At 32.5% G+C, this 18,385-nt stretch overlaps 3 protein-coding genes across 3 annotated transcripts; 1 reads left to right on the forward strand and 2 right to left on the reverse strand.

The window, feature by feature from the left end:
- Positions 1-1,517: 1,517 nt before the first annotated feature.
- LOC661628 (protein SREK1IP1) lies at positions 1,518-1,972 on the reverse strand. Its single transcript, XM_967778.4, has one exon. The coding sequence runs from the start codon at positions 1,970-1,972 to the stop codon at positions 1,574-1,576; it is 399 nt and encodes a 132-aa protein (XP_972871.1). The 3' UTR covers positions 1,518-1,573.
- A 433-nt stretch (positions 1,973-2,405) lies between these two features.
- ND-MNLL (NADH dehydrogenase (ubiquinone) MNLL subunit) lies at positions 2,406-2,727 on the forward strand. Its single transcript, NM_001161786.1, is given in 1 exon segment — positions 2,406-2,727. A coding segment is annotated over 1 exon segment (177 nt). The 5' UTR covers positions 2,406-2,515; the 3' UTR covers positions 2,693-2,727.
- Positions 2,728-2,742: 15 nt separating this feature from the next.
- On the reverse strand, positions 2,743-4,542 carry LOC103312505 (zinc finger protein 320). The gene has a single exon (XM_008193283.2). It carries the CDS (start codon positions 4,540-4,542, stop codon positions 2,743-2,745), a length of 1,800 nt encoding a protein of 599 aa, XP_008191505.1.
- Positions 4,543-18,385: the final 13,843 nt, after the last annotated feature.

Below are 18,385 nucleotides of genomic sequence, written 5' to 3' on the forward strand. Positions count from 1 at the left end.
TGAAAAAAAATAAAGTTTGCGAAATCGGGAAATCTTAAAGAATATTTAAAAATTCATTAAGGTCCCAAGGGGTGTTTGTCCGAACATGATTTTTTCACAGTCGAAGGCCCTATCAAAGAGCTTAATCTCCAGCAAAAATAAAAAAAATTGCAGGATATAAAGTGGGTGAAAAAAAATAAAGTTTGCGAAATCGGGAAATCTTAAAGAATATTTAAAAATTCATTAAGGTCCCAAGGGGTGTTTGTCCAAACATGATTTTTTCACAGTCGAAGGCCCTATCAAAGGGCTTAATCTCCAGCAAAAATAAAAAAAATTGCAGGATATAAAGTGGGTGAAAAAAAATAAAGTTTTCGAAATCGGGAAATCTTAAAGAATATTTAAAAATTCATTAAGGTCCCAAGGGGTGTTTGTCCGAACATGATTTTTTCACAGTCGAAGGCCCTATCAAAGAGCTTAATCTCCAGCAAAAATAAAAAAAATTGCAGGATATAAAGTGGGTGAAAAAAAATAAAGTTTTCGAAATCGGGAAATCTTAAAGAATATTTAAAAATTCATTAAGGTCCCAAGGGGTGTTTGTCCGAACATGATTTTTTCACAGTCGAAGGCCCTATCAAAGAGCTTAATCTCCAGCAAAAATAAAAAAAATTGCAGGATATAAAGTGGGTGAAAAAAAATAAAGTTTTCGAAATCGGGAAATCTTAAAGAATATTTAAAAATTCATTAAGGTCCCAAGGGGTGTTTGTCCAAACATGATTTTTTCACAGTCGAAGGCCCTATCAAAGAACTTAATCTCCAGCAAAAATAAAAAAAATTGAAGGATATAAAGTGGGTGAAAAAAAATAAAGTTTGCGAAATCGGGAAATCTTAAAGAATATTTAAAAATTCATTAAGGTCCCAAGGGGTGTTTGTCCGAACATGATTTTTTCACAGTCGAAGGCCCTATCAAAGGGTTTAATCTCCAGCAAAAATAAAAAAAATGCAGGATATAAAGTGGGTGAAAAAAAAATAAAGTTTGCGAAATCGGGAAATCTTAAAGAATATTTAAAAATTCATTAAGAACCCAAGGGGTGTTTGTCCGAACATGATTTTTTCACAGTCGAAGGCCCTATCAAAGGGCTTAATCTCCAGCAAAAATAAAAAAAATTGCAGGATATAAAGTGGGTGAAAAAAATAAAGTTTGCGAAATCGGGAAATCTTAAAGAATATTTAAAAATTCATTAAGGTCCCAAGGGGTGTTTGTCCGAACATGATTTTTTCACAGTCTTAGGCCCTATCAAAGGGCTTAATCTCCAGCAAAAATAAAAAAAATTGCAGGATATAAAGTGGGTGAAAAAAAATAAAGTTTGCGAAATCGGGAAATCTTAAAGAATATTTAAAAATTCATTAAGGTCCCAAGGGGTGTTTGTCCGAACATGATTTTTTCACAGTCAAAGGCCCTATCAAAGGGCTTAATCTCCTGCAAAAATTAAAAAAATTGAAGGATATAAAGTGGGTGAAAAAAATAAAATTCGAAAAAGTTTAGTTGTATAAATTATAATTTTATTGCAAAAAAACCACAATTATACACAATTTATCAAGAGTCCGAGTCCGACTCGGACTCCGAATGCCGCTTTTTCTTCTTGGCCTTCTTCTTGTGTTTCTTCTTCTTCCTCTTCTCGTCACTATCACTATCACTGTCCGATTCGGACGAATGTCTCCGTTTCTTCACTTTCGACTTTTTTTTCTTCTTCTTGTGTTTCTTCTTCAACTTCTCGACCAACTCTTTCTCGCGGAGCTCCGTAAGCGGCGTCAAATACTCCTGATCAGTCTCACTGCTTGTACTACTAACATCCAAGACAATTTCTTTATTGGGGTCCACTTTAATGAAATTACGACACTGGTAAGTTAAATGGCCAGCGTATCCACACTTTTTGCAAGCAGCACGGACACTCTCCTTGGCCGGGGGCAGCAAATGCGACCCGTATGCATTCATTTTTGCCCAAATAACCAAACTAAACAATAATATTGATCAATTATAACCCCACTTTTGGACTGACATTTGACAATACATAACATTGGACCTTGATTGATTCATGCGATTTTTCATAGAAAATAAACGTAAAAACCTGTTCTAAAACAGTAATACACCACTTTGTCCACTTTGCGTTTGATTTTTTCAACAATTTTCGATAAAAATCAAAAAACATATTTTAGGTTGGCACCCCCGGGCGATTTTTTGACAGTTGCCAAAGTAATTCAACTCTTTTTATACAATTTTGCGCTTATTGCGTGTTTTTCTCCCCAAGTTTCGTGTAATTGGTGCCCCGACCTAACTTTGGTGGGTATAAGTGACCCAGAAGGTGTTAAATAATTCGGTGACATAACCTCATTGTGACGTAATTTCAGATGGCCATTGCCTTTGGCCGCATAATCAGTCGCTACAGCATCGTAACCCTGCTCCCTGTCTTTGTCGTAAGTTCAATATACGCCGATTATTCGTACACCCAAAAATACAAAGCGCAAAAACAGCGACAAAATGAAACTGAGGTACTTGATCCCTAAAGACATCTACCTGATTGCCTTCCCTGCGTTTGGCTTCGCTTTTGGATGGTATTTGGACAGGAAGGAGACCGAGCGTTTGACCCTTTTCAGGGACAAGAGCGCGCTATACGGCCGGGTTTTGAAGGAGGGCGAAGCCCCATCATGGCCCTAGAATTGTAGTTAAATAAATGTAAATAAACAATTGTAGCTTAACTCGTTTTATTAATGTTTGCGTTTCTTATGCTTGGCTAAAGTCCCTTTCGTGTTAAACCTACAGTCACATTGGTCACACTCAAACTCCCTCAAATTGTTATGAATGCGTAAGTGTTCCTCAAAACCGGTCGTCATCACTTTACCACAAATATTGCAAGTCCTGGTCTTGGCAGACCCATCATGGTATTTTAAATGCGAGTCGAGGTTTTTCTGCGACACGAACTTTTTATCACACACGTGGCACCCGAAGTTTTTAACCCCCTTGTGGTTATTAACATGTGCCTCCAAATACTCCTTCCGCATAAACCCCTTATCACAAATTGAACAAATAAATGGTAACTTCCCACTGTGCACTTTCATATGGAAGTTCAAGTTACTCAAAGTCTTGTACGACTTGTCGCACTTCGCACATTGAAATTTCTTATCAGTGCTGTGGCTAATTTTGTGCGCCTTGTAATCCGAAAGTTTGACGAATCCGATGTTACAGATGGAGCAAATCGCGATAAATTTCTTGTCGTGTTTGAGTTTGACGTGGTTTTTGAGTTTCGTGTTCGAGGGGAATTTCTTATCACACGATTGGCATTTGTGGGGTAAAACCCCGAGACAGTAGTTCTCGTGTTCGGTCAAGTTCGACCTTGTCCGGAAACTCTTCGGGCAGTTTCGGCACACGAATGCGGCGATTTTGGGGGTTTTGATGGCGTGGTGTTGGTGGTGATGCTTGAAGTGGCGCAAAGTTGGCGATGTTTTGCCGCAAAATTCGCACAAAAAACGCGACTTGTGTTTTAAGGCGTGTTTTTGGCAAATTTGGCGCAAAGAGACGATTTTTTTGCACAGTTTGCATTTCATTCTACGGTCTTTGTTGTCTCTGAAGCGTTTTTTGTTTGGTCTTTGGGGGACATTATTGTCCTGACATGTTCTTTGAAACTTCATCTTTAACTCCGTATTGAAACCGTTGAGTTTAAATTGCAAATGATCGATTGTGTTAATGAGCCCCAGGCATTCGCTGCACAAGTAGTTAATTTCGTTGGAAATTCGCCCCACAATACTGACAATTTTCGTAAAGACTGGCTTTTGGGACGACATAGTTAGGGGGCTCTTGAGGGTTAGGAAATAAAATTGGGTCCCCAGTGGTGTGTACGAGACGTTGCAAATGATGCATTTGTTGTCTCCTGAGGGCACTTTAGTGCCCCCATAATCAGTGCAGTCTTCATCTGACTCCTCTACAATTATATCGCTTTCATCATTTGACTCCGTTTGTTGGTCGAGGGGCTGGAAACTGTCCCCCGGCAAGTCAAAGTATTGGTTTTGGTCCAAAACCTTGCCATCGTAATAATTGTAATAGTCGTAATTATGGTACTCTACATTTTGTATGCTACAGTACTTTACAGTTTGTGTGTTTCCCCCTTGATTGCTTTGGGCACAAGCCGGGTAATCAATTTTCTGATTGTTAAAATAATTCAAGTCCTTCCCCAAAGTCTTGTAAAAGTCAGGCACTAGTAAGTCCAAATTGCTGCAATAACTCGCCGCAGGGCTCAAATCCTTGCTTGTAATTTCAATCATTTCGATCTTGTCGGGGATTTTCAGGGTGTCTTCGTAGATGCGAGTGTCCCACGTCGGTAGTTCGGGGTACATGCACACGTTTTGGGTCTTGTGGGGTGACATCATGTTGAAGGCTTCCAGTTGGTTGTAATTGTTGTTGATGGGCATGTTGTACGAGTAAAATTGATTTGGGTTGTTGTCTAGGGCTTGCTTGGCGCAGGGGGGCCGGTTGTACACGTTGTAGGTGTTGGGGTACGTCTTGTCGGTCATTTTGAGGCCCCTCTAGTTTTGAGCGTTTTGAGGTTATGTTCGTGAACAATTTATTCAAAACTAAAGGCTAAATGATCCAAAATTTAGGAAACATTGATGTTTGAGCAACTTTAACGAGTAAATATCACGTCTGATTCGTTTTTACTCCGAAACTAGAATAAACAAAAAATTAATTGTATTACTGGTTGCCTGTATCAATTAAGGAAATAGTTTATTTCTAAACCAAGAAGATAGTAACAATTAAGAAATAATCATTTATTATTATTGAGTATTTGCTTACATTACGTGCATAATTTACAATCAAAACGTTTGTTTTATCACCACTACCACCTTTTGTGTATTACTGGTTGCCCACCACAAGACGAAATCTCAATTGAAATCAAAGAACTGTGTTGTAATTAATTTGTTAAAATGATAATAAGAGTCTTGTTACTGCTGATTCTCTGGTTAATTGATCACCCACATAAATTCCTGAGCAAATATTCATTTAAATACAAAAATTAATTTTGGTGGATGCGCCGGGTTAATAAACCCTTATTGTTTTAAATTTAAATAAAAAATCAAGCAAAACTGGGGTGGTATCAGGAGTACAAGACCAAAGTGATTTCTAATAAAACCATAAGTGTGTGCAAGTTCTATGAAATAATTATAAATCACCACCACTGCTCCTAGAACAGTTTTAGTGATGTTGTCTAGTGCTTTAACTGTTCACTTTAAAGGCATTTTCAGCAATTGAAACTCTACTAACATGTACATAATTATGTTTCATTGTAGGAATTAAACGGCTGCTTGAAATGCTTTTTATTTCGTTCTTGTTATCTGGTTTAAAAATCGGATAATGGTGTCTTATTACTGTCAATAATTAGTAAAATAAGTAAATAAATAAAGAGAGTACAACAATTACTTCCAGGCTCACGATTTTTTTGAGTTTCGTACTTTAATTGATTCGTTGGATTGTAGAAAAAATAGTGTATATGTAGCTTGCATACGTGTCGTTTATTTTGACTGTTTCGTTATTTATTTATTTATTTTCTCTTCATTCACGTACAAATTAAATTCTACAGTTGAAAATGATCAATTGATTAAAAGACGAATTAATTCGAATATGACAGTAATAACAATTAAGAGAAGAAACACAAAAAATCATGCACGTTCCGAATCGGAGTGGGCTCCGGTTTGGTGTATAATCGGTTGCCTACGATAATGTGTCTGTCTGTTTTTTTCCAATAAAATTGTAATAATTTATAGAGATTGGGTTTTTCTTTGAGCAACTTGTGTAAATCTGGTAAATAATCACGTCGATTAAAATTCCTTTCCTTGTAGTACACGCAAAAATGGAGTGTGTGAATTACATATAGTTGCAATAATTTATGTTTATAATATGCATTGCGTAAGCCGTGCAGTTATTCTGTTAACATTAAGTAACCAGTAATTGTATTTGCATAACACGAGTGTTTATGTTGGACCAATTATTGTTTATTAAATTTCTGAATTTGGCATTTATGGTAATAATAATAATTTTTCGTATTAAATTTCAACAAACAGTTGACAAGTCAAAATAAATTATGATAATGAAGTCGCCCATCGATCAAACTAATCGCAGTCAATTTTTCATCCATCGATGAAATTTTCATTGGCCTATTTTTGTAAATAAATTTATTAGAAACGAACAGTTTACGTAACGCTTGGACGAGTTAGGATATTGTAACGACACACCTTGTACTTACGCACAGGAAGAAAAACTTTCTCTATTGATTACTCGAATCATCAGCTTTGACAATAAGCCGCTCGGAGGAAATTAACATATGGCAAAAATTAGTGCGACAATTGCGCTTGAATGCACTTTCACTGCTCAATACTAGATCAGGTCGCTGTTTTACCAATATTATCGCTCGCACACGACTGAGATTTTTCCTCTTTCGCCCATAAAGCAGACCTCGCCCATTGTAGGAAGTTTTGAATTCGCGATGAATTTTTTTTTTGAGCGCAACTCGCCAAAAATCCACGCACGGCAACAAGGCGGAATGTCGAAATGTACAAGACTTAAAGAATGTGGAATGTGATTAGCGTCCAGTGGAAGTGCATTTGAACTTTGCGAAACATATCCCGCAGCCAGACAACTACTTCCAGCTGGTTTAAATCGAAGAATGGGCGACTGCGATAATAATTATAACAATTATTGGTTGTTGCACATGGGATTATTAGAGCGATTATTGTTACAACAAAGTGTTGTTGCGATGACCACGGCCTCATTTCGATCGTTTCTCAAGTGCTAAATGAACCTTATTGTCTCGAAGATGTAACGAGGCAATGTAAGCAGGTTACAACTGAGACAAGGTTCTTAAAATTGCTGCTTGAAAGTCTAAAATTTTGCGCACGAATTGTGTTTATGTAATTTAATTGTGAATGTAATTTAATATGTAATTTAAAATGTAATTCAGTTTTCAATGTTTGAGACGAAGACGAAAATGCAGCATCTAAAATCGACTCTGAAGATTTCAGTGACTTCTATGTCTCCTCCTTTCTCCTCTAATAAAGTGTTGGACCCAATAAATTTAGTGTATTTTAAATCACAAGACATTTTTTGTTAAAGCACATTTTTTTTTATTATTAATTATTTTCAAACTTATATCTCGCTTATGGTTAGTCCTACATGAAAAATGCAAATAACTATTTTGTAGAAAATTTTATGAGCTTTAATTTTGGTGAAAAGACAAAAATTGATTGGAGCAATAGTTTTCGAGATATAAGCAAAAACCCATAAAAAAAACTTCTATAACCTATTCCCCCTCTTCGAGCTTGCCCTCCAGCCTCAGGAAATTTTGACATACATCTACGCAAGTGTAAAGAAATGTTTAAAAAAAACTCCAACTCTCTATAAAATTTTTTGAACGATTTGTCTAATTTGACTGGGGTAATAATCATATTAATAACAATAACATTAATAATAATAATACTAAAGTACTAAATTTGCTTATATGCAAGCGCTTAATTAAGGTTACAGTTTTATTTCGAAAATAGTTACTCCTATCAATTTTTATCTTTCTACTAAAATTAAAGCTATTTGAAGAACTGTTTTTTTAATATTTTGTTCTCTAATTTGGAAAAAGTTGCCAGAATCTGTTAGTTTATATAATTAAAAATAATTATTAAAAATAATAATAATAATAATAATAACAATATTAATTATGTTAATGTTAACGTTGGAAACTATTTTTAAGTACTTTTAACACTTTAAAGACTAGTAAAGGTACAAATTATTGCATTTTTGTTAATTAGTGAGAAAAACGTTAACCTAATATCTTAGCTGGACTTTCTGTAGGAAACAGACTTTTTATTTTGAATTTCCTTTAGTTGTCTCTCTAGTTAAACTCATCCGAAAAGGAAACAAAATTTAGAACCTCTTAAAAATTTTAATTTCATATGTTTAACGACACCTTTCTCTTCCGTAAACTCTTATAAAATACACAGGTACTTAACTTAGGAAATTAGCATCTTTCTATACAAACATATGTCGCATTTAACATCTAATTATGAGTATTTAATGTCTTGTTACTGAAATTATTAAAGATTTGTAAGGCAATTTATTTATTTTTGAATAATAAACACAATTTATGTAATTGTTGTAACTACAGCGTCTTCAGGATGCTCAAACTTTCTTACTATTTATTGAGCGATATTTATTAAAAAACATTTCTTGTGTTATACTTACTCCTTAGCGAGGTTAATAACACCGAGTTACGCAAATGCGAATGACATTTTAACTAAAACGTAAAATTATATGAATACCAACCAGTAAAACATGCAACTTTGTCCTCGTTTGTGAAACCGAATCTATCATTATCTCGCATGTGTGCAAATGCAGATTTACGACTTTAATTAAATATTTGCATTTTGCGGCTTCGTACAGAGGAAGGAAGAAAACTCGATAGTACACAAGGTCGGTTTCGATGCAAATTGTCTGATGACTCCTTGCATCATGAACTGCAATTGAACGGTAATAAAATATGGAGATTTGATGCATGGAAATACCATTGACATGGATTTATTAAAATGGTATTCATACAAGTGATCTTAATTTCATTAATTAGTCGCGTGGTCTCAACAATTGAAAAATTGTTGCGTTTGGAGAGAGATAACCTTAAGTCATTGCAAACTGCCTGCTTAATTAATTGCAAGGAATTTGAATAAGCAGGAAAAAAACGGTTCAAGTGTTGCAAAACTGTAACACCTAAAAGGAAAAATAATAAGAAAATTAATACTTTTACTTCGGATTGGATTTATGCGAATTAAGGTTATTGAATCCTTGCATTTTAAAAGTGTAACGTGTCTAATATTACATGTGAAATTTATTAGACTTTTATTTTTAATATATGAGTACGTGTGCGTGTTGTAATACGAACTTGATCGGGTCATTCAAATGAATAAATTACACGCGATAGTGACGAGAAATTTGTATATTTTAATTTATTTCGATTTATAGTTTTGCTAGATGTTACCAATAATTCCTAAAAATCGAAATATGGTTCTCTAGACATAAAATTCTACGAAAAACAGTTTTTCCGCTATTTTAAAATTTCCGGGTGCTCAGACATAAAGTTTTCGAGTGCCCGGAAATTGCCCGGAGCGCACCGGAACTTACGACATCGTAAGTAAAATGATCCGGGAAAACGCCTGCGCAAATCGTTTTAACCTAGAGGCAAATATTTGATAATATTTTTTTTGATAAGAAGTGAAAAAACTAATAACGTCTCATTCCGAGTCGAAACTTAGTTCCGATAGTTTCTAGTTTTTGATATTCAACAGATAAGTTTAAAGTGAATATTTAAGTACATATTAAGTATCCATAGTAATCAAAAATTTGCAAAATGGCACAGGCCTGAATTTCTAAACCAAAAAAAAAAACAGAAGAACTAAAAATTAAACAACAGAAGAAAAGAATATTAAATACTTTAAAATAGTGTAAAATATAACCGATAATTTCAGAGTTATTGGCTCAATTTTCTCAAGGATTGATTATCGAGTTTTTTTATAACAAGTAAAAAAACTAATAACATCTCATTCTGAGTCGAAACTTAGTTCCGAACGTTTCTAATTTTTGATATTTAATAGATTTGTAAAAATTATAATTTAAAAAAAAATTTAAAGGTTTTTTGCCTTTTCTTAAACTGCGCTAATACTAGCTAGCAGGCTTAACGATAGAAGAATTGACATCTGGGTAATCAGCAAAAAAATATATAACACAAGGTAGGTAGGTTTAAAGTCAATATTTAACAATTATTTCTTAAACTTTGAAACGCCGATTACGGCGAAACTCTATATTAATCAGACTTTAAAAATTTACAAAATGATACAGATCTAAATTTCTAAAGCAAAAAAAAAACAAAAAATGAAAATGAAAATGAAAAAAATAAGACCGATAATTTCGGAGTTATTGGCTCAATTTGCTCAAGGTATTGGAATGATTATCGAGGTTTTTTTATAACAAGTAAAAAAACTAATAACATCTCATTCTGAGTCGAAACTTAGTTCCGATTGTTTCTAGTTTTTGATATTCAACAGATAAGTTTAAAATGAATATTTAAAAAATATTTCTTAAACTTTCCAGCGCCGATTCCAGCGAAACTCCATAGTAATCAGCCTTCAAAAATTTACAGAATGACACAGGCCTAAATTTCTAAAGCACATTTAACGAACAGAAGAACAAAAAATTAAAGACTTTACAATAGTACCAATTATAACCGATAATTTCGAAATTTTTGGCTAAATTTGCTCAAGATATTGGAAGTCAATTAAAAAAAATTGAATTTTTTATACTAAAGCTAAATGATGGTTTTAATTTTTTTCCAGAGACTAGGAACTGGGAAAAAGGCATACTTAGAATTTGAAAAATGCAATTTAAAAATGATTATTAGTTCCTGAATATTTTCTTTTATAGTTTGATAAAATAAAACTGGATTATGTAAAGTGCCAACTTCGAAGGTCGTCACTTTTGAATTTAATTGGTGACAATGTCCCCAAAATAATTGCCAACCGCATTTTTGGCGTTAAGAAACTCCTTTATCTCTAAGCGGCCATAAATAACCGAATTACGATTAATTAATTGTTCCGACCCCATTCTTTGCCATCTAATTAATGCGATATTTTTTCAAACTTGTTTCGAAAAATATTAATCGAACAATACCTATAAATAAAGCGAGTGGTGCAATACAAATTCCCACAACTCGGAAATCGAGCGCTGCCAATATATCACCGAGCGGAAAAAATCCCTAAAGTCATGATAGTGAGATAAAGCTTGCAACACTGGTTGGTAGAAGTGCGAATGCACGTTCGATTTCGATCTGGATTTGCTTAACCTTACTGCGAGATAATTGGAACCCTATTTACGTTTTTTCTGATCTTTAGGCAAATGTTAATTGTTGTTAATAAAGATTTTATTATGGTTTGACCCAATTTATGGCGGTCGAATGATCGATGGAAAAATAAATTCATTACTGTCACCTGGTACAGAAAAGCTCCCGCAGATTTTCGTTAATTAAGATTAGACTTGTGGGAGATTTATCGCGCGATAATGTCGATAAATCTCTAATCACTGCTTATGTAACAGATTTTCTAACAAAAATTGGGACAATAAACAATTAAGTGGACGTATTGTCAAGGCATGTTATTAAACTTGCTAATGTTGGCAAGCGGAACGTATAATTAAATTTCCCAATTTAAATTAGGGGCCGCCCAGACAGCCTCAAGTGGGCGAAATGGAGCTTTTGAATTAGATTTTTTCGCGAGATGAAAATGCTGCATATAAGGAGATAACCGAAGCTAATTTAATTAGATTCGCTGATAAGAATCACGAATACTGAATAGTCGCTTCTAAATCAATAAGTTTTTGTTACGGGCCGGTTAATTATTCCAGGTCCGGTTACAACAAGTTTGTAGCAAAGGTGTGACAGGACTTCGGCCTTATTCTAGTTTAAATATCGAGGAGTTAATTATTTCAAAGTGCAAAAATTTATTCGTCCACCGAAATTAACTAAAATTTAACATTTTTATTTGCCTTATAATTCTGTCTACAAGATTTTGCAGGAAAAAATCTAGTAATGCAAATAAAATTTTGTTTTAAATTTCACGCTGTGTGAGGAGTTGGCGTGACTCTTTAGACAGCTTCGTGTCTGCCATAAATACACGATAAAAAATTCCTTTAATTAGCAACACTTTAATAAAGTTATTTTACAAAAACTTGCATGCTCTATCACAAAAAATATTCACTATCTTGAAAATAGTGTTCATGTTCGTGTTAATAAATACGAATTCTTACCCAGTAATTATAATCGCGCATAACTTTCCCATTAATTTTCTATTAATTTCGATTTTGCCATAAGTACGAATACTATAATTATAAAATTTTAAATACCTGGGTAAAACACATATCTTTGACATAATTTTCTGTGTTGAAAAATGAAATATTGCTTTTACTGGTTTGTATGACCCGTATGAGTGTATGAGTAAAATAGTACGACAAAAAATGGCGAAAGTATTTAGAAATGTCGAATTTTTGAAATCGTAAAAATAATCTTTGAGAATACGATTTCTAGACGTAAAACGGTTTTATGATATTTCAAGCAATTTTCAGTGTTTCCGGGTTCTGGAATTTGACGAATTTATACATTTTCTAGCCAATTATACGTCGATTTTTTTTATAAAACGGTGTCAAACAAAAGGGGTTCGCTCCGAGTACGAAAATCTGTCATAATTGCGAAAAAAAATTAGAAAACTTCAGAATTGGACCTTATTTTGTAATTGCCAACACTGCTCTAATATTTATTTTCAGCTTTTTAGGGACAATTATTTATTTAACGAATTTGAGTGTAAATCGGACGCTTTATTTCACGAGTGGTTTATCAGCCACGAGATGAAGTAAATGAACCAATCTACACGAAAACGAGTTGAATACAACATTTTATTCTTCGAATTAGACTGAACAAAGCTTAAAGTTGCTTCAAATCTGTTAAAAATAATCAGAGGTTTGTATTGGAAAACGTTAAACAGTTGTCAAAACTTCATTACACAGGAGAAAAACCATAAATTTTGACAGTGTCGGAGTTATTGCCATTTGTAATTAGTCATTTTCAGAAAATCATAGTAGGCGATGAAATATGGACTTCGTGTTCGCCTGTGTTACAAAAGATGTGCTAAAGCTTAAGGAACCGACTAGAAAAAAGTTGGTTACATTATCTTGAATGGTTCTGATGTTATAAATCTACGTTTATGTACGACGCTATTTTGACACTTAAATTGACATAAGTCAAAAACTATGACAAAAAAGTCCAAGAAACTCGGGTGCGTTGTATCTAGACTGTAACAAAAATTTGGGGTTTTCACTAAAATAAACAGAACTTAATTCGGTATTTTTTTAAAACACCGTTCGATTTTTTGAAATTCTGATCTAGTTATCCATGACAGATACGTTAACCCGACGTCCATTGCGGAAATAAGATTCCAACATATTTTTTTATGTTCGTCGGTGAACATACTGACAGATAAAGCGATGCTGAAATTATTTACGCAATACATTTCACTGTCATGGATAACTAGACCAAAATTAAAAAAAATCGTTTGGTATTTTTAGAATGTTCTTTATTGTAAGACCTATCGTTTAAAAAAATCGCACCCCTGGGTCACCTTTATGTCGCTATTTTATTGGTGATTTGTTGTATCTTTCAAGGTGTAAGTGAATTCCTGAAAATTTTCAAAAATAGTCGATTAACTGCAAGCCATAAAAAAATTCGAAACGTGGTTTTCTCGACCTAAAATTATGATAAAAAAAATATTTAATGTCTTTTTAAGTGCTTGAGTAACTATTTTTTCCAGGATTTTGTGTTATTTTTTCGTACCTAGGTACTAGAAATGTTACTCTGGCAGAAACTGAAAATTGGATCGACTCCGGGAATATTTTAAGCAGAATTCTACGGTTTATTTAATGTTCCTGAATGAGTTATGAATATATTTTATTATATTTATAATATAATTTATTTATAATATATTTATAATATATTTTATAATATATTTTTTATAATATATTTTTTTTTTGAATAAAACGTCGGAAAAGACAAACTTCAAATTGATCAAATGACTTCATGACTTCTAAAGGTTCGAAAAAAATTGATTTTTTCAGGGAATGAAATCAACTCCTGAAAATAACTGAATTGCTTTGCGATGTTTGTTGTGAAACATGTCAAGAAATTTCAGTTTCTAATTGAAACTTTGACTGGTTGTCAACTTAATATTTTCAAATCAACGATTCAAATGTCAGTAACAATCATTTTTGCCCATTTCCCTTCAATGGTAATGCACCCAAGCCGCCGACAATGACTTAGAGTTATTGTCAAGCTGTGTTTCACATTTGTCCGAAAGCAACGCTTACGTAACGCAAATTACACACCGAACGTACTTGCCTACTCATTTAGAACGAAAGTTGTGCCGTGTGATAAACGACAAACTATTACATCGCTCGCGGTGCAAATATTAATTACAAATAAATTGCAAGTCGATCGGAAATTTTTCGAAAAATCCGTCAAACCCGCCGGTGAATCCCCTTTGCATAATTGCCAACTTGATTGAAACAGATTACAGAGCCGACTGTTTGATTAAATCGGTAATGTGTTGGGCAAGAAAACCCGCCCAAAGCCCCAGCACGCATAAGATAGATAATTGGAAAAATTGGATAAAGACAGCTTCGAAGAAAAGTTTCAGATTTCTTTGCCAGTGAAAGGTTCTAATAACGAATGTTATGTTTCAATTAAATGCGGTGATAATGTTGCTCAAAATTGGCACACATATGGCGTTTCGCAAATGCGATAAAAATTAACGACTGAATGAAAAATCAAATAATTTGGGAAAGCTACCTATCTCTTGATTCTGGAGAGATTAGAACAACTTATTTAAAAATACGAGATCTTATCTACTGAAATAACATATCGGCAGGAAATGTAGTCTGCTAAGTTTATTACACAACGTAATATAGCCGAGATATGTAAATTTTCAGATTAATTTAGAAACTGAAGTAATGAAAATACAAGTTTTTTAATGCAGTTTTTATGTTGTTTATATTGAATATTATATCAGCGGTTTTTAATTCATTACGAGCAGGATTTAATGAATGAACGCTGAAATTGTTCCTGAAACAGGTGATCCTTTCAAAAATAACAAAAACAATAATAACAAAAAAAATTATATTATTATTTTTTTAAATAAATAACTATTACGTGTTGTATCGTTTCTCTTCTACAGGGTGAGTTAATAGTGGGTTATTTCTGAATTTTTGTTAATATGCAACCAATAATACTGATAACAGCACACCAGATCGGTGATCATTAAAAAATTTCAAAATTAATTCACGATTACAATTGTCAGGTTTGTTTTAACAGTTTTGCTAAAATTTCACTATTAATTAATAATAAATTAAAAGATAAAATATTGATTCAACTAATGTTTTTAAAAATTAAACGAATTATCCAAGTGATAAAGCACAATTAGTATTTTTGGTTGCATCTTAGGACCTGTCAGAAATAACCCACTATTGATTCACCCTGTATGTGTAATATTTCTTGGTGGAAACTTTTTCATTTTTATCACTACGACGCTAAGACTTTCCGTGTAGAAAGTGTAGTAAAAGTAAAAAAAAAATATTTTTTAAAAGACATATACAGGGATGCTAAAAAGTTAAATATCATAAAAACTATTCTTAAAATTTATTTGGCATATGATTAGGAGTCTATAAATTCTAACGATTCAGGTGTTCAAACAACAATATTTTGAATAAGAGCATTTTTTGTAAAATCTATGTAACACATGCATACCTTAATTTTATCGAAATTAAAAAAAAACTTCACACTAATAAAATTTTAAAAAATATAGAGTTTTGTTAGCCTTAGAAATATTGAAATAAACCAAAAAATTTGTAAAAGTTAAAAATAGTTGTTAAAATATCACTTTTAACTGAAAAAGAACACGTTTTAATAAAAAAACACGAAATATATAATTTTTTTGGTACAAAAGATGTTTCTGTCGCCATGACCAACCAACATGAGAATTTTTTACTCAATTTTACTTAAATGTACCATTGTTAAACTAATTATTGTACACAAGTTTAATTTTTATGTAATATGCAAGTGACAGATCGCTAATAACAGTATTTTCAAAGTTAACAAACCCCCATGAAGTGTATTATCTTTGGAAAGCTCTTTTAATTATCTGTCTTTTCCAAAAAAGACCTTTGTTCTTTGACTAATAGTTTTCGAGAAAATTGCAAATAAAAGCAAGGATAGGTAAAATTTTAAAAAATTAGTAACAAAAAAACTATTGGGAATTTGGCGCTTTTCTTGATTCCAATCGATTCCCCGGATCGTTTTGCATAGATGAGGATTAAAACAAATCCACTTTTTCAAATAGTTTAGTCGTAATTGGAAAAAAAAAAAAAATTAACACCCCCCCTACGAAATGGTCAATTTTAAAAGTTTAAAAACTAACTTTTCCAGAAATTTAGTAAATCCTTGAATTTTTTTTACCTTTTAATAAAAATAAAAGTGTCTATAACGTTACATCACTGAATTTAGAGAAAATGCTTTTTTAAAAATTACTAAATTGTGCCATTAAAAAAAATCAAGTTAGCCTTGTATTTTCAAAATAAATGACGATAGAAATTTGTAAAAAGCTCTCAAATGATAGAATTTAAACACTTTTGACTGTTTCCCAAATTTAAGGTTCTCTGTTAAACCGTTCTGAAAATATTCAACTATATTAGAAACCCTGTATTTCAGGAAAAAAAATCTCGAAAGATTTCCTGGTAGTTCTCAGCTTTATTCTCTTCCCGTCAACTGAAATCTTTTTTATGTGGACGTCTGTACGATTTAAATGAATTAAAATAACTTCTATGCCATAATGAAACACAAAAAAAATCTACACGTGTTGGCAAAAAAATGAAAGCAGATTTAGCTTCAGCACGTTTAAGTCTTCATGTTCATGCTATTTTAAGCAGTGTTATCTCGCATCAAAAATGCGAGTTGACGAAAGCGTTTAGTAAATAATTGCTTGATTTCTTCTAGTTTGTAAAAGTGTCATAAACAACACCGTCGAGATGAAATCAGATAAAACAATGATTTTCAAACACGCAATTATAAAAATTGTCCGGTAGAAAGCAATCGCAAAAACTGGAGCTCTGCGTTCAGTTCCGAAATCGAAAGGAAGTCAAAGTCTTGTTGGCCAACCAGTCGTGCAGAAAATCGACAAGTGGTAAAGAGAAGAACGTGATTCTAGTAAGCCACAGGATTATTTCTGACGGAAAAGACACAAATGAGGTCGGTTGCAAGGACGCTTTAATGACGATTATTATTATTAAAAGGTGTCCATTACGCTAATAACAAGGCGGAATCAAAACCTTCGCTCGTAAAATCGGTTTATGGCGCATTGTGAAATTTTCTTGCTAATTGAATTAACTTTATGGGTGACTTTACCTGAAATTTGACGATTTTTACCACTTGATAAATCTCAAGGACCATCTGCAAAATGAACGGTATTTAGACAGTACAGTGAACTGTAGAGTTGGACCAATTTATGAGTGTTTGTAGAGATCGCTGGTTTCGAAAGATTTAGGCTTGCTTAAGTCCTAATTTATTTATCTTTTAATTTATGCACAATATGCTAATGCACAAAAGGGTTTTAATGCTGCTATTTAATGCACTAGAACACTTTTTGGTTTTATTTTATTTTATTTTGTTATTATATTTCCCTGTTCTTGTGGATATATTGAGGAGCTAAGTTGGCTTAGAGAAAGTTAAAGAACAAAAATTGATATTGTTCAAACTAGGAATTAAATAAGAGAAACACAAAAATCTTGTATTTTACATTTTTTTCTCAATAAAATCTTTTTTCTCTTTCGTTTAAAATAAGCCATTTATTATGAACTTACATTAATACAACACTATAATTTAGGGGAATTTTTTTAAAGCCCTGCGTTAAAAAATATACTATTAAATTAATTTACCACATCACGTTAAAAAATATGAAATAAATAAAAATACAGTATAATTTCTAAACGCTCAACAACAAATTACAAATGATTGATTTTACTTTGTTCTTTAAATCGTCGAAAAGTGCTGAGAATCTTTTAAAAAGAGACATTTAATTTTGGATTTTTTTCTCTAATTTGGAAAAGTCAAATGTTGTAAGTTTACCGTTGAAATATGAAAGAAAGTTTTATGGTTTAGCGATTTTCTACTACATACATTGTGGCAAAATCTGTTGAATTTTTGAACTTTTGAATGTTCCTACATTTATTTCGTTTATTCATTTTTAACTTTGTTTTGAAGTAACGTCTTTTAGAATAATTTGGCGATCTATTACTTTTTTTGGCAAAAGTTTCAGAATTTCTTGTCAAAATAATTTTTTGTCTATTGAAAAAACACATTTCAGACTTAATTTAATGGTTTTCTCTGTTTCTGTCAAAATATTTCCACTTTCTGCTTTCATTCTTTCACTAAAATGTTCCCGAATCAACAAAAAATAATGTATTCGATTTTCTGCTTAGTTTTGGCAAAATATATTTTACTCAAGTGAGTATAGACGGTTCCTAAGTTCACAAAAAAGTTTAGACCTATTTACCAACGGTTTTCCACTTTTTTTACTGTATCCTACATTTTTTTTAAGTTTGTCGCTGAAAAATTAGATCCCAAAATTCATGGAAAATATTCTGCTTCATTTTGCCAAATCTTTTGGAATAATAGTAAATTTTTCCTTAAAAAATACTCAAACGCTCTTATATTTACATTAAATAAAAGACTTCAGACCA

Source organism: Tribolium castaneum, chromosome 1, assembly GCF_031307605.1.
Source record: "Tribolium castaneum strain GA2 chromosome 1, icTriCast1.1, whole genome shotgun sequence".
NCBI classification, from domain to species: Eukaryota; Metazoa; Arthropoda; class Insecta; order Coleoptera; family Tenebrionidae; genus Tribolium; species Tribolium castaneum.